The 17,783-nt window shown below is 40.0% G+C and overlaps 1 protein-coding gene across 3 annotated transcripts in view; it reads left to right on the forward strand.

Annotated features, from left to right (window-relative positions):
• Nucleotides 1–1,226: 1,226 nt before the first annotated feature.
• paqr6 (progestin and adipoQ receptor family member VI) overlaps nt 1,227–17,783 on the forward strand; it is a 31,165-nt gene continuing 14,608 nt past the window's right edge. Inside the window, exons 1-3 of one of the 3 annotated variants that reach the window (XM_074652731.1) lie at nt 1,278–1,423; nt 5,328–5,637; nt 16,485–16,747. In XM_074652731.1, coding sequence (XP_074508832.1) covers nt 5,622–5,637; nt 16,485–16,747 — 279 coding nt within the window. In that variant the 5' untranslated portion in view covers nt 1,278–1,423; nt 5,328–5,621. Of the gene's footprint in view, nt 1,424–5,327; nt 5,638–13,750; nt 13,940–16,484; nt 16,748–17,783 lie in introns of those variants that run through there. The other 2 variants (XM_074652730.1, XM_074652732.1) reach the window with 2 other exon arrangements.

Genomic DNA, 17,783 nt, shown 5'->3' on the forward strand with positions numbered 1-17,783 from the left:
AACAAGTGGCTAAATGAGAATGCTAAACGTCATCACGCTGACTCGTCCGCCTTTACAGCCTCGTTGTGTATATTCACATTCATACGACCGTGGCGTAGTTCGTTTATAGCCTAACGTTAGCTTTTTACTTCTGGCAATTGCATTAAATACTTAATAAATCATAAAGGTTGTGTGGTGAAGATTATCTTGCTGAACAAAACTTTTAAGTATCATAAACGTGTGTTTGCCACAGAGCTTATTTTCTGCAATAATCCAAAACCCAAATGGAGAAATCCCATTGGCTCTTTGTCAAGGAAAATACGTCATCCCTGCAGCACTCTATAGAAGAATGGCCAAGTGTCAGGGTAAAAAAAAAGAGAAGACTATTAAGTATGAATGACTGTTGAAATTTAAAAAACAAAATACATATTGCAAACAGAATTGTATTAAAAGTTCCAAAAAAATTAATCAAAATCCTCTCTGATGCAATATTCAGAGGAAATAATCTACTCGAAATTCATCAAAATCACTCGTTATGGACAAACTTTCTGCAGTTATTGCGTTCACCATTTGGGTTAATTGTACAGTTTATCAGTTGTTCTGTACTGTTATTGTTATGCATTGAATATAATATAAAATATCCATAAAATATGTCATGTAGTCAGGGCTTATCAGTTTACTCAATGATAAAAATAGGGGTCCTTAAAGGAAAAAGGTTGGGAACCACAGCGTAGTTTCTTCTGTGGCTCTGAGGGGAGATTGAAGGTGAAGGTGAAGGTGAAGGTGAAGGTGAAGGTGAAGGTGAAGGTGAAGGTGAAGGTGAAGGTGCGGTGCCTCAGGTACCGGTGGGACATGAAATTCAATCCAGGAAGTCCAGTGTAAGAAACAGATGTGTGACTTTGAAGGCTTCTCAGAAGCTAAAACGCCGCACAGAGGTTTGTAATACTCAGAGACCTGAACCCTCTCAACTCATTGTGTGAAGACTTTCTAGGGACTCTCAAACTAGGTCTCCATGTGCCATTCTTTCTGCTGTTGTTTTTTTTTTTTTCATCTCTTGTGTTCCCCTCTGCGCTGGGCCCCATGCCCACCACTGACCGAGCACACAGAATAACCAATCCCCTGGCAGCAGGGTCAGTGCCACTCCAACAGAAAACGGCTGGCACCGGTGCTGCCCCCTTTTTTTTTCTGGGTAAGGGGGTTGGGAAACCTCACTGACCCAAGGCAATCCTCTTTCTGTGAGCCCATGAGGCTTGTCGGGCTGCAGGGACTACAGAGTGGACGGATTGGGCTACTGGGACAGGATGAGAGGTTTAAACATACAGAAAGCCCACTAGTTAGATTTATAACTTTATAGTTTAAAAGCCCCTGTGATCTGTCTGAGAAATGTCCATGCAGGGGTCTGTGCTCGCTGTGGGGAAATGCCTCGCCTGCCTGGAGTTCATGCGTAAGTAACTTGTCTTTTGGACTTCACATGTGCTCCTTATTAATCATTTTCTTGCATTCTTGCATTCTCTTAGAAATGGTGATGCATTTCATCCAGAATCAATGCCATCCATGTCTGCTCTCATGCAAATAATGCTGGAGCTCTTGTCCTCTCTGCCTCGTCTCCTGACAGTGAACAAGGCTTTATTTTCTTTGCCACATCCAATGGAAAAAAGTCTCTGCCCTGAGGGTGGGATTTTGACATTGGGGGGGGATGCAGTAGGAATGTGCAGAGGAAGAGAGGGGGGCTGTTCGGTGCAATAGGGACAGGGCCCGACTCTGGAATGATGATGGATTTATAACTTTTATATTCCCAGAAAATTACTTCTTCACTTATTTTCCCCCTCTCCACTCTGCGGAATCCCTTCATCTGAGCCGACAATGATCCCATCGGACACGTAAAAGCTGACAGGTCAGACCAGGATTCTGTGATAGTTTGGGCTGCAGCTTTCCATCATTACACCGACTGAGTGTTTCTCTTTCTAAGAACTCTTATGTTTCAGTAACTCACTCCCCTTCCCCTTGTAAAGACACTCTAGAGGTTTTTACTTGTAAGTCACTCCCATTTATAGGAACTGGACGCGTCTTTGCCAAATAGGACTTCCGAATCAGTCAGTGATATCACTGCCATGTTTTCTCACTTATGTAATTGCGTATTGAACCTCTCATGTGCTATGGCGCAGTTTCTATGCACATCTTTGAACATCCTGGGTCAAGCTTTGTTTGCGCATGTCCATTCTTACGTGCCCATATCCATTTTAGTTTGATAATAATAATAATTATAATATTTGTATTTGGGATATAAATTCTTATTAATTTTCATGTTTTTATCCAATAATTTTAAATAGTTTTTTTGGCTCTTCCACTTATTTTTTTTGTCTTTTGTAAACCTGTTGGTGATTACCAATTGTGCTAAGTAACAAATTACCAATAGTACAATTTGAGTATTTCCCCTTTCTGTTACTTTACTACTTCTACTCCACCACAATTCAGAGGTAAAGTTACACCTCTCTTTTTTTTAACTCCACTGCATTTATTTGAGACTTATAGTTTATGGTTACTGTGATCATATAAAATATGTTGCATTGCTATAAATTGAAACTGAGAATAACATTAAAATCGCAGTCTTAGGGGCCATTCTACATAAAAAGTACTGTAACTATTGATACTTTATGTATATTTTGCTGATAATACTTTACTTTTACTTGAATAGAAATTCTAATGCAGGTGATATCTGATTAATATTATATTATACATTATCATTAACTTTACAAAACACAGTTACAAAGTCCCTTACAATAAAAAATAACAGGCTATATACAAGACAATCAGGTAAAATAAAGTAAATTAAAACAATAAAATTATAAACAAATTACTGACGAGTTATTCCAGAGTCTTTTTTTAATTTATTTTTGATTTAAGGTTAAAGGAATACATACACATACTTGTAAAAGGGACATACAGACAGCAGAAACAACATATATAAAACAAAAAAAAGAAACATAAAAAGAAAAATAATAAATAAAAGTACTACCCGTTGTAATAGTGCAGTGTCAAGAGATAAGTTCATATTCATATACATACATATTCATATTTATATACATACAACCAACCTCATGTATAGATATATATACACATACAGTATATACATATGTCTATATCCACACGCGCATACATATAGATATCCACTTAGACACATTCGCTTACACAATTATCTATTCTATTTTACAGACAAAAAAAAGAGAAAAAAAATCATATTCCAGAGTCTTGGAGGAACCGCAGATTAATTTTTCAAAAGCTGTAAATTGATGTACATTTTTTTTACTGATGTCACACAAAAGGAGGTTGTATTGGATACATCCTACTATTTTAAGAGCTCAGAGTATTATGCAATGCAGATGGATTTGCTCTGGAAGTTATTAAGGTGTGCCGTTTGTTTGGGACACACATACAATTGTTGACATAGAATATGAAGTGTAGTGTTTTCATTTGCTTTTTTGAAACGTGACATTTAACATTGATGACTTATTTTACCATAAATTCACGAGTGATAACCGCATGGCAAGGTGTACCTCTGCCATACTAAGTCCAGTTTTGATCCTGCAATTGAATATTTATGATCAGGCAAACAAATTGCAAGTATTAAAAGTCCCCTACTGTAAAAAGTGAGATTTACATGTCTTTTATATTATAAAGCAGGTTTAAGTGCGATATAAATACTGTTAAACTATCAAAAACGCTCAATATACGGAGAAATACACACAGCCCGTATTCAGAAATTGTGCGTTTGAAACAAGCCGTTAGGATTTCTGTCCATTTGTGATGTCACAAATACACAATATTTAGACCATTACACGGTTTTAAACATAAACATCCTAAATGTGCCCCAGTTTATTTCCTGTTGCAGTGTATGTAAATAACATCAGCTGACAGGAAGTAAACATGGACCCAAACTGTTGTCTAGCAACGCAATTCCGTTGCAATTCTGTTGAAACGCACTAAAACGGAGCGTTTCAGACAGGAGGGTAAATGCAGGTATATTCAGGCAGACAGTATGAGGAAAATAAAGTTTTTTTTAATATCACAGCATGTAAACATGTTCTACTAGAAACACAAAACACATGTATGAACCCGAAAATGAGCACGATATGGGACCTTTAAGAAGAGGGAGGAGGGATGGGGGTGACTGAACGTCAGGCATATAGTTTGTTTAGTGTTGTTTTAGGGAGCTAAATTATCTTTTGTATGACGTCAAGTGTTTAACGTCACACATGCTCTGAGTTTGGGTGGACTCAAAACAAGACACATGATGGGATAGAAAGTTGTGTTGACACAAACGTGATGTTTGTCCTGTGTGGAGAGTATAACAGGATGTCCTCCCATGTCAGAGTTTGGACAAAGGAGTATCCCTTCAGGCTCACATGGAGGCTCTCGTTCCTCGAAGTCATGTGATACAGTAGAAATAAGTCAAAGGCAGATGGACTTATGAAACCTTGAGTACATTCAGTCATCCAAGAGACGTAATCAGTTTTGCTGAGACATGGGGAGTAACTTCCCGTAGTTAACCACTGTGGGACTGACATCACCGTCATGAGTCATGCAGTATGTTTTTGGTCTGTTGGTCTGTCCTCCACGTTGGCCAAGACTGGATTATGTCAACTGCTATTTGATGGATTGCCATTCATTTTTTTACAGACATTCGTGGTTCCAAGAGGATTGCTATTTAAGATCTGAGTACTTCTTCCACTATTGCTGACCAGTTAGCTGTTACACTAATGTGGCTAAACACAAGCTAGCAAGAGCCTTAGTTAAAGGTCCCATATTGTAAAAAGTGAGATTTTCATGTCTTTTATATTATAAAGCAGGTTTAAGTGCTATATAACTTCTGTCAAACTATCAAAACGCTTAATATACGGAGAAATACACACAGCCCGTATTCAGAAATTGTGCGTTTGAAACAAGCCGTTAGGATTTCTGTCCATTTGTGATGTCACAAATACACAATATTTAGACCATTACACAGTTTTTAACATTAACATTCTAAATGTGTCCCAGTTTATTTCCTGTTGCAGTGTATGTAAATAACATCAGCTGACAGGAGACCTAACATGTTCTAGTAGAAACACAGAATACAAGTATGAACATGAAAATTAGCACGATATGGGACCTTTAAATCAAACACTTTCAAAATTTTAAAGGAAATAATTAAATTGTATTTGAACTCTGAAAGGACTTAACATGAATTTACTTTGGATTCCCCAGCTTGTAGTTTGTTTGTTTTTTTATGTTTTTGTAGGACAATTGTTGTATAGGCTGCTACCTATTAGTTGAATTTCTTTAATATCTCTTAATTGTCTTGTCACCAGTCGCGCGCTCAGGAGGCGTTGGACTCACATGGCTCGTGTTGTTGTTGCTCCAGTGATCCACGTGAGCTCCGAGCAGCGCTTCCTACTGGCTGAGAGGAGAGAACAAGAGGAGAACAAGAGGCTGTAAAGACCTGCTGCTGCTGCTGCTGCTACACTATCACACTATTACCAGAGAGACGACAGAGAAGAGCAGTCAGAGACGAGCAGCCGAGGCTGTCACACACACACACTGTGGAGGAAACCTTTAGTGTTTATTAACGGAGTTCAGACTGAGGAGGAACCTCTAACCTCCGCATGCCCGAGGGTCGCGGTAAGTCCAGACTTTGTGCGACAAAAAGACGCCAAGATGATGTTTTCCATCGTTACATTGTTGAGGTGAAGTTTGGTGCTTTGAGTAGAAGCTGTTGTTTGTGTCTTCACTGTCTGTTTAAGCTGCTCGTTACATCACTAGACCTGTGCTGCTGTTGCTGTTTCTGTAAGAACAGAGTGTTCAAGGAATTCCTGGGATTGTTAGAAGGAGGAGGAAATAAAACACACACACACACACACACACACACACACACACACACATGAGGTTGAGATGAGTCAATTCTGAGGATCAGCTCCATGTGACTGCTGTGTTTTGTCTCAATAGTTGTTCTGTAGATGAGTCCAGGAGAAATACACTTGCTAGTTTTTTGTTTTTTCCAACTTGGAGATGTTTTGGATTTTTTCCATATTGTAAGCAAGTTGTGCTCTTTAACTTCCAAGTTTACAGCTCACACAGGAGTAAAGGACCTTCCAGGCCTGCATCCATTTTTATGGACTGCAGTTAGGAGCTGCAACAATTATTAGATTAACCAAACAAAAAAAAAACGTTGTATCTTGAACACATGCGATTTGTTTAATCAACTAATGGATTAGTTGATTTAAATCATCATTTCTGTAAAACTGAGTTTCTCCACAAATAATCCCACCCAGTGGCTGATTAAGGCGGTCAGGGGCCCCTATAGGTTACTGTCTGTACGGGCCCCCAACATCCTCTCTCATCATGACTTAAAGGTACTATTTGTAAGAATCAGAAATTGCTTGTTTACAGCGACACCTGTTTGCCGTTAAGTCAACGAAAGTCAACGTCCTGTTGCTCGCGCTTGTGCTCGCTCTACATAGACATGAACGAGCATCGATCAAAACAGTGAGGCGACACACGTCAGCTAAAACCACAATATCACTCTATATTTCAGCTGCTTGGCAGTAATGTTAGCTGACCAGACGAAGGTCTCTCCATGAATCAATGCTGATCCTAGTGTTGGCTTTTCCTGCTTCAGCCTCCCGTCCGCGGCCGGAGGGAACAGGGGAGACACCGGAGTTTTGGTCGGAGACGATAACGTTTCTCTCTGCGGAAACTTCACAAGACACGGGAAACCTCTGTTGGTCTGGAGGAGCTGCAGCAGTTATTTCTGCACAAACGTCCACTGTACATTCACTAGATATTCTCAGAGCTAAACTAACTCTTCTGCAGTGTGGAGTGAGCAGCATGCACATGAGAGGTGGAGCGAGAGAGTGAGAAAGAGCATGGTGTGTGAGTGAAGGCAGGCAGGCAGAGGAGCAGAGTACAGCAGAGACTCCGGCCCTGGAGACCAAAGCTACGGTCTCCCCCGCGTCCTCCGACCGCGGCCAACACTGTTTAACAGACGGGCTTCACTAGATAGAACCAAGAGGTTTTGGAGCTTCCGTGTAGTTTGTGTTTCTTTAAATCTTGTGTGTACCAGAGATGTCCTCATAAGTTTCTTGGAAATGAATCATTCAGCAAGAAAAAAGCATTACAAAAATGACTAATAGACTAAAGAACTCTTAGAACAAAACAAGTGATTAGTCAACTATTCAACTAAGAGGGAGCAGCTCATTTGTCATGCAAAAATGCCCCAAACTCTCTAGATCCAGCTTCTCCAATGTGAGGTTTTGCTGCTTTTCTCTGTTTTTATATTGTTGTAAGCTCAATATCATTGCGTTTTGGATGGTTGGTTGGACCAAATAAGACATTTGTAGATGTCACTTTGGACTCTGGGAAATGGGGATAGACATTTTCTTACAATGTTCTGACATTTTGTAGTATAATGTCGGGAAAAGAACCTGCAGGCTATGTATAGAATTGAGAGAAAATAGTAAATTCCTGTGTTGATAGTTGGTTGATACTCCGGTTCAGGTACTGTAGTGGAGGAATGAAGCAGGTGACATATGGACATATATCCACAACACACTCACTTGTGTGTCTTGTTTGCATGACATATTCCATTAGCAACGACCTGAAAAACTGGTTTCCGTTTGACATTGTGTTCCTTTTATGTATATACCAACGGTCACATGCAAATCAAAGGCACATGTTGATTGTTTACTTGGACTGTTCGTCAGTATTGAGAAATAGGTTTTGTCTTAAAGCTGCAGTGGGTGGAAATGGAGCAAATATGATTATAACGGTCTATATCCTGACAGTAGTGCATGAGACAGGTAATCTGAAAAACGTCATGTGCCTCTGTGGCCTCCTGTGTCCTCCTGTGTCCTCCAGTGTCCTCCAGTGTCCTCCTGTGCTCCTAACAGCATCTACAAGATTTCACAGACTGGAGGAAAACAAGCAGTCAGAGCTGACCTGGAGTCTGCCGTCCAGCTGCCGTCTATGAGAGCCGGCTGTCAATCACTCGCAAACTCCCGTCAAACTAGGCAGCGCTGATCAGATATGAATCAATATTCTGTTACTGTAATGCCTATTTCTCTCCTCAGATGTTTTCAGAATCATCTTGTAGTGCACTTTTAGCTGTAAAATGAAAACGTTTTTAACCCGTCAGCCATGTTGAGATCAGTTGAGGAAGTACCAAGCACCGCCCACCAGCCGGAGCACAGCCAATAGGAACGCTCTCTCTCTCTCTGAAATGACCTGTGATTGGCCAAAGTCTCCTGTCACAGGCTAGAGTTTTCTAAAGTCTGAAAACAGAGCCATGAGGAGGAGCAGAAGTCTAGTTTTCTCTCAGAACACTTGAACTACAATATGCTGAAAGGTTATTATGGAATTATTGCCTACTGAAGCTTTAAAAAACAAAACAGGTTTTAGATGAACTACTTGGTTGGATACTATATAGAATTAAGATACTTTTATAGAAATGACTGTTTTGCTGGTGCGGGGGAAATGACGGTTACCTCTTTGTTCATGCAGTTATGTAGTGTGAGCTGTAAGAACACATTACATAACCTTGGGCAGTCCTTTTCGTGTGAAATGGAGACGTTTACCAGGAAGAGGCGACCAGTGAGGAACACCTATTTTAGAAAAAAGAAAACATTCCAGCACGACCTCAGACCAAAAAAAGGGAAGTTATAAAACACGTCTCATGACAAGGTTTAGCGTATGTTCCTGTGTGCAGGGTTACTCCATGAAGTGTCAAATACTAAAGTAACCTCAAGCACTTGGTCAGAGGGAAGTAGTTAATTTGTGCTGTTGAAGGAGGAGAAATGAAAGATGCAGATGCAAGGATTGTATCTCTTATGAGTGATTAATCATTTAGTCTATAAAATGTCCCAAAGACAACCTCTTCAAATAGCTTGTTTTATTTGTCCAAAACAGAGTAAAGCTGCAGATCCTGTATGAAACGATTGGTTGAAATTAATCAACAGCTATTTTAATGATCAATTAATCATTTCACTTATTTTTTTTTAGGAAGAATGAAAAAGAAATCACTGGTTTCAGCATCTCAAATATGAATATATATTTTTTTAAGGTGCTAAATGTGAGATTGCATTCGCACGGCTGTCAACATGGTGATGGCTGAGCCGGCGTCTCGCAGCTATATAACTGTGCAAACATCTGCAACAGTGCTGACAGCTAACGGTGTTAACCTGAGGGGGAATCGGAGGGTGGGTGCTGTTGTTGTTTTTTTATTTTGATAACTGTTGTATGATGTCACATTGAGATATGTTAATGAATTGGCAGCAGACGTCAGGTTTTATTGTGACCCAAAATCACAGAGCAAGAGTTTCTTTCTAGACTCATGTTCAAGGATATGAAGAAATTAATTGTAGACACGTTACTGACAGTTGTCTCAATGAACCGTGCTGTAATGGAGTGTAGCCAGAGACAGCCTATGCACGAGTAATACTGGCATTTTCATAACTTGAAAAACTGGTTCTCTTGATGACTTTGTCTTTATGTCTCTCTTCAACAGTATGAAAAGCAAACAGCTGGGTGTAGCACATTTAGACATGTTCTATGGGTGGCTGCCAAAAGGGATTCTAGGAAAAATACTGTAGTGAATCACAGATTAGGCAGATGAAAGATAATCATTACGAATAATCACAACAATTACTCTTGAATTCACAAAACAAATGTAAAAGTACGGAGTAAAAATGTTTATCTCTGAAGGAATGGTGCGTTAACGGTGAACCTACCGGACAGTTATTAACGTGTGAGTATTTACTGTGCTGAACGTGTTTCAGCAGGGCAGAGGAATGCTCTCTATAGCTTGATCTGCAGAAGGAGAACATGCAGTACAAGGCACATGTGTCCGTCTGTGTTGGCAACATGCTCTGTCTTGTCTTGCATAGCCTTCTTATTGTCAGCCTCTGGTCAATAAAGACGTCCATTGAGAAAGCTCACGTGACGACATCACGAGTGAGTGGGAAAGAATTTCAGATGCCAAGAGAAGAACAAAAAAAAAGGAAGGAAGTGTTGTTTGGGTCAGAATTGCTACAGGACTTACAGGTAACAACGGCAGTCTGGAGGTGAGAGGGGGGGGATGCAGATGTTTTCATGGTCGCTGTTGAATCTCATGAGCAGTCAGAGAAATTATCTTGCATGTCATTAGACTCGTATTCCACACTGAAAACTAAATAGGTCACTGTAGCAGCCATGATGCTGATACGTCTCCACCGCATCAGTTAGTTAGTTTAGCTGCGACGGTTGTCAGCTGTGTGTCTGCCCGGCGTAACGTTACAGAGTGTCCGACAGACCGTGTGTGTTTATGTAGTGTTGCTGGTAGCTTCGTGCTCGCCGTTGTCACACACATATGGTCTGTCAGCACGGCGTGCGGTAGTTAGTGTCTGACAGACCAAGTGTGTGTGTGGTGGCGGTAAGTGTGGGGTTGTCGGTGGCGTTAGAGCCGTGAACGTAGCAGTGCAATGTGTGTGTATAGTTTATTTGTCGGTGAATAACAACTTCTCCGAGCCAACTTCCTGTGTCAGACTCTCTTAAGGTGGGCTGTTGAGGTGGACAAGCTATTTTCCTTAAAGTGACGAGCCGCTCTTCTGAGTTTTGCTCAGCTTTTTAGCTATTTTTTAATATTTCTTTTAACCGTTTAACTAATAGCATTAACAGTTAAACGGTTCATTATTATTAACATCCCCTATATTATACCTTTTAAAGGACTAGTTTGACATTTTGGGAAATATGCTTATTTGCGTTCTTGCTGAGAGTTAGATGAAAAGAGTTCCTACACTGTTCATCTGATTGATTTATACACATACTTACACCTCATAGTCATTGTATCCTTTCCAGTTGCAAAATTGGAGCCAACACAAAAAAAATTTCACTACTTCAATACTTTTATCATATCAAATCGAGTCAAAACGTAATTATTGTCTAAGAAAATAGCAAGTAGAGAATGTTCAAGGGATAGACAATTTCAGTTTCAGCTTCTCATCTCGCAGATCTGAAATCATGCTGAATGAAAACCCTGTGAGCAAACAGTTGTAAGATCATCTCTACAAACAGGACTCCCTCAAAACACCCTTTTTTTTTTGTTTCACTTGGACATTGCTTTCTCAGAAGTACTGGACAGGAGGAGACAAATATCTTTTCTCAAGATCTCCAGGAAACCACAGTCAACTTCTAAAGGTGGATGTTATCTTTTGCGGGAGGATGCACGCGAGATTTAATAAACCACTTAAACAGAAAGCCCTCGTCCCGGCCAAGTTAAGAGGCTCTACAAAGGGAAAGCGAATTTTCAACATTAGATTTTTGAACCCTGTCTTATAGATCCGTGTCGGCCCGACTAAATGTGTGTCTGTTCTAACTCAGCACAAATCCATGTTTTACACCATGTGAAATGGAGCACAGGGCTTGCTGGCTGACTCAGTTATTCCATCAAGAAAGCAGGGTGGGGTGAAGAGGAGTATGTTTTTGGCCTGTGCATGCTTGTGTGATGCTTCACGTCAGCACTGTCTGTAACATCTTGGGGTTTGTAAATCCGTGGGAACTGATATTGAAAAGTCAAGGGTGTTTATTACTTCGCGTACAGTGTGTTTGGTCATGTGATCGTGGAGAGTTGAGTCTTTATGCAGGCTAAGTTGTAAGACTAGAGTGTTTTTTTCCACTCGTTTGGATGCATTCTCTGGTTCAGAGCTGTAAAAACAGAAAACAGCACTCACATATCACTTCCTGTTGTTTATTGAAGGATCCACATGTTGTGCTGAAGTTTCTGCTCTGGTCCTCCTGAGTTTGAAACTCTGATTAAGTGCTGTTTTTGCCTCTTGTTTTTGAAGTTGAGCACACTTCTGCTGTGCTGTAAACACTTCTGCACATGTATGTTTGTGCATGGGATTAAGGGTTGTGTTCAAATAGAGCGTGTACAACTTTGTCACATGATTTTTACACTTGTTTTTGAACAGCATGTCCGTACTGACATACTTACTGGGTCATCAAGATCTGAGGAGCTACAGTACATAAGTGTCTTTGTATGTCCCCAAGAGTTTTTCTGGTTCATGTCCACAAACATCAAGTCAACTGTCCAAAACTCAATCGTAACAATTACATTCTTGAGTTGTTTGGCTCGTCGAAGGCTGCATTCGGCTTCATAAAGTCCCCCGCTTTCATCTTCCATCTCTCATGGCCAGTTATAATCATGGATGGATTACTGAACAGGCCTACCGGGCACAGGCCCACCGGGCACAGGCCCACCGGGCACAGGCCCACCGGGCACAGGCCCACCGGGCACAGGCCCACCGGGCACAGGCCTACCGGGCACAGGCCCAGGGGCCCAAAGTGTCAGGAGCCCATCACCTACAAAATGTCACTCAAAGAGACCCTTACCAACCAGGAAGAGACTTAAAATGACCACAAGCAAACATAAAATGACTATAAAGAGAAACAAAATGACTACAAAGAGACACAAAATGACCACAAAGAGAAACAAAATGACCACAAAGAGAAACAAAATGACCACAAAGACACACAAAATGACTACAAAGAGACACAGAATGACCACAAAGAGTCACAGAATGACTACAAAGAGACACAAAATGACTACAAAGAGACACAAAATGACCACAAAGAGACACAAAATTACTACAAAGAGACACAGAATGACCACAAAGAGTCACAGAATGACTACAAAGAGACACAAAATGACCACAAAGAGACACAAAATGACCACAGAGTCACAGAATGACTACAAAGAGACACAAAATGACTACAAAGAGACAAAATGACTACAAAGAGACACAGAATGACTACAAAGAGACACAAAATGACTACAAAGAGACACAGAATGATTAAAAAAAAGACACTAAATGACCACAAAGAGTCACAGAATGACTACAAAGAGACACAAAATGACCACAAAGAGACACAAAATGACCACAAAGAGTCACAGAATGACTACAAAGAGTCACAGAATGACTACAAAGAGTCACAAAATGACTACAAAGAGACACAAAATGACTACAAAGAGACACAGAATGACTACAAAGAGACACAAAATGACTACAAAGAGACACAAAATGACCACAAAGAGTCACAGAATGACTACAGAGAGAAACAAAATGACTAAAGTCACAAAATGATTACAAAGAGACTCAAAACAACTATAAAGTCTGTGTGTCTTGCTCCATGTCGTAGAGAGGTGGTGGATCCTTTTGCATGACTGTGCCCGGGGACCCATTGTCTCATAATCCGCTCACGGTTATAATCTAATCTACATAGATTTTGCATACATAGATGTTACAGTAACATCTATGAATGCAAAATCCGTCACACAGTTTTCAAAAAACACATCCAGATCAGATTTTAAAATGGCTATTCAAATCATCGGCACCACACGATGCTGATGATCTGAATTTAAATGAGTTTTTTCTACCCACTGCAGTGAACCCGTTGCCTTCTCCTATCTATTGTCATCGACACAAGCAGCGGTCTTGTGTGCGTTGTTGTCTTGTTGTGTGCTGCTCAGATGTTACCCAGCCGTGATGAATGCAGGATTTGTACCAGTGTGCACGCATGTCAGTGCTTAGAGTATTTGTGCATGTTCTCCATGGCAGGATGTGTGTGTGTGTTTGTGTGTGTGAGCAGCCTCATTTCCATCCAGTGCAGCGTGTAACAGTCATCCTTTGGCCCCTGCACTCTCAAGGCTTTAGCCTCCACAAAGCTCACTTTGTCACAGTTAACAGGCCGAGGCCTGCAGCTGGTTGCAGTAAGCGGCGGCCCCCTCTTGTTGCTCCCACACTGCAAGAGAGGAGCCCCTCGAGGTATGAGCTGTAATGACAGGAGAGACTCCTCGTCAGGTCTGGAGGAACATGCTCAAACTCTGGGGGTTACAGTCTGGTTACGGCTCTGGCTTTCACTTTGAGGATTTCACTCAGTTCATTTAAGGAAGGTGAAAGTGACTGTTTCATGTCTTCTCAAGTATGGGATTACACTACTGGCAGTAGTTTGAAATATGTAAATATTGAAGGAAAAATATTGTGTTTACTTGGTTAGTTTAGTTCCTGTTAAAGTACTTATACCGTATAATTACAGCAAAACAAGAAAGTCCCTACAGCAGAGTTATGCAGGCAGTGTGTATGTGTGTGTGTAGGGCTTGACCTTACAGGATGTTTTTATACTGAGAGGCGTGGGGTTTTGTGAGTATATGAAATCATTTTAGTTTAATTTATTAATAGTTTACTTTCATAATTTACATTAGAGCCCGACCCATACTGGATTTTTGAGGCCAATGCTATCAATATTTGAGAGTTAAACATTTGATAACATTATGTTGGCCAATATTTGTTTTACTAAACTCATAACTTAAAGAACTCCTTGTGCTTAGTTATTAAAGAATTGTGAACCAAACATGTACGGATGATAATAAACATGTCAGTGAGTTCTGGTGGACAAACTATCTAGATTACATATTGCATTTTTTTTCTTGTTTGTCCCCTCCCTATTTAATGCTTTATTTTACCACATTCATCCAAGTACATCATCTTTGCAGTTTAATGATATAAACAAGAATGAGACCAGTAATATATATATATATATATATATATATATATATATATATATTGATCTCTCTCTATTATTTATATATATATATATATATATATATATATATTATATTTATTATATAATATATATATTATATATATATATATATATATATATATATATATATATATATATATATAATATATATATCATTAATATTATTATATAATATTAATATATATATTATATAATAAATATAATATATATATATATATATATATAATAGAGAGAGATCAATACATAACACATGAGAAGCCAGTTTAGGTTCTGTCATATTATGTAAACACATACCTCCTTCATAGCAATTCCTTGTTAAATATATCTATATATTAGTGAAAAGCAAAAATCAGCTGATGTATCCGTCGGGCTGTAGTACAGAGCTTGATCTCACAGTGGATTTTAATACAGATGGAAGAGTGGAGTTGCGAGAAAAGAAAATATTTTCTTTTTCAAAAATCATGTTTTACTTAATTTTAATTTATTTAACATGTATTTAAAACAATACAATATATTTAGATATATCTAAGTGAGATAAGATATTCCTTTATTAGTCCCGCAGTGGGGAAATGTGCAAACCTATGGGGGTGAAACTAATGACAGCGTGCTACTCGCTCTACTGCAAATACCTGCTGAGTTTGTTAGAAGAAGTCATTGTTTAGTATTTTTGACAGCCAGATATTGTCAAGGTACAGCTGATCTGTAAAATCCCAAACATGTTGTGTAAGAAACTGTTATCTGATGATATTCCCGTTCTGTTAATGGAGGAGGAATGTACCACGTAATATTGTCTCTCCTCACAAACATGTCATTATTTATTACATGCTCGCCTTCAGTCACAGGCCACTGCGATGTGACAATGCCGGGCATTCTTCAAATAGATGTCTGGATATGTCTCAAGAGGAGCCACAATAAGTGATTGTTCTCAGTGTCGGCTCCAGTCGACAAAGACGCCACACTCGAGGACTCTGTCATATAAACTTTAATGCCGATGTAACGTTTGCCTCGCGACCATTATTGTAAAGATGCACCTTAAAATACAATGTTCAGAAATCTAATATGTTGCAGCTGTGTCGGTGTATTTAATAAGGATTTTGAAGGCAGGACTTTCACTTATTATGGAGTATTAAAGGGGTAGTTCTGTTGTTTTGAAGAGGGGTTGTATGATGTACTTATCCATAATCACCCCCAGCTTGGAGAACAGACAGGATTACCGACATAGGAGCAAAGCAATGTACTGTTGTGGATGGGGGCAGCAAAACGCATTTTAGCTACCTAAAAGAAAGGTTCACCTAAAAAAATCTATCTCTATTCGATATCCAAAGCATTAATATAGCAGCAAACAACTATTTGTAAAGATATAGAGGAGTAATGTCTACCTGAGCAGAGAATGAAGTCACTCCTGTTGTAATCTGAGCTTCTCCACGCTTTGTTGACATATGGCGTGCCTTAAATGCCTTTAGTGCCTTCAGTGCATGTGAGCTTGCCCCACTGGCTAGCTCACGGGCGCCACTCTGCACTGCTCTCAGGCAGTGCATTGCTCACATGTCGGTACTCTGTTTTCTCCAAACTGGGGGCGTGCTGATTATCATCTACTGTAGGTAATACACTGACGATGGATAAGTACCTCATACAACCCCACTTCAAAACACCCAAACTATCCCTTTCAGTAAAGGACGACAGTTTTCACACCACTTCCACAGTCCAAAGGAAGAGGGTTCCCAATCTTTAGAGCCAGAACATCAAAAGCACAGTCTCCGTCTTTAGTTGGAACCTGGAGCGACAGCCAACCAACAAACCCTGATCAGAAGGCTGCAGTAGATCTCTAGTGTTGAAATGACTGTTCTGTTGGTGTCTCATTGTATGTGTGTGTGTGTGTGTTTGTGTCTCTGCAGTGTTTCCAGTGTGGCGGGGGATCGGCCTCGGTAGTGGCGTCGGAGGCAGGTGGATCCAGGGCTGGGGACGCTGCTTGCGATGGGAGCCTGACATTCCAGGACAAGGGGCCCTGATCCCGGTATTCGACTACCCCGTCTGGGTTGTCCTGTGTCGTGGCAGGCTCCGGGAGGTTTGTCAGAGAGGGAGGGGTGCCATCCGACTGCCCACAGAAATGCTCAGCATCAAGCTTCCCCAGCTCTTTGACATCCACCAGGTTCCCAAGGTAAGGAAGGAAGGAAGGAAGGAGGCCTTCTCCACAAGGTTTACAAGGTACTCGGTCTTACAGTTTGTTTTATCCTGCTGGAAACACCAAATGACCTGTCCCAGTTTATGATGTAACATACCTGTCACTACCTTGGGGCAGGTTTGGCATTGGGTCACACAAGTTGGTTGTGTTCCAGATAAGGTTTGATTAATATCGTGATAATAACGTTTACTGTGTTATTTTTTGCCACAACAGTCGTAATAACTTGATACCGGTACATCCCGATGTTATGTTTTTAACTGGTAGCATCTATAATCATCCAGATGTTCTACCGTTCTACCTCTGCATCATCATCACACTGAAACTGCTTACCAGTACTGATACAGTGTAAACATACAGTGTCCATATATGTGTATGTATGTATATATATATATATACTGTATATATATATATGAGATGAAACATTCACGCCTCAGTAGGAAAGATTCGTGGTAGCAGCTGATTGTGGCGGACAGACTGACCTTCAACAGGAGACCTGCAGTTCAAGCATCTGTGTTGGCAGACGTCCACCCGGCTGTAGTGACCTAATCTTATCTGATAAGCAGTCATTGTTGAGGTGGTTTTACATCACCATTTCCAAGCATCAGTTTCAAGTACTAAAATATATGTCCTTGATTTTGTGATTGTGGAGTTTAATTATTTGAGTTAGTTTTTCGTCTTTGTCTCCTCGTCCTGTTTACAAAGCTGCACCATCAGGCACCAACAGCCAATGTATAAGCTTAACTAAAGTCAGTATAGGTTGAATTACCTATTTGATCTATCAGTCAGTGATAAAGTAGGAACATAAATATTTATTTTAGAAAGATAGCTAAAGGGCCATTTGACATACAGTACATGTTGAAGTAGTTCTCATCTTAATTCTTTTAAAGGAACAGTGTGTAACACGTCGGGGATCTATTAGCAGAGATTAAATATCCTATATACAGTGTATATATTTATCTATGTTTTCATTAGTTTATAATCACCTGAAACTAAGAATCGTTGTGTTTTCGTT

Source organism: Sebastes fasciatus, chromosome 12 (assembly GCF_043250625.1).
Source record: "Sebastes fasciatus isolate fSebFas1 chromosome 12, fSebFas1.pri, whole genome shotgun sequence".
Taxonomy (NCBI): Eukaryota; Metazoa; Chordata; class Actinopteri; order Perciformes; family Sebastidae; genus Sebastes; species Sebastes fasciatus.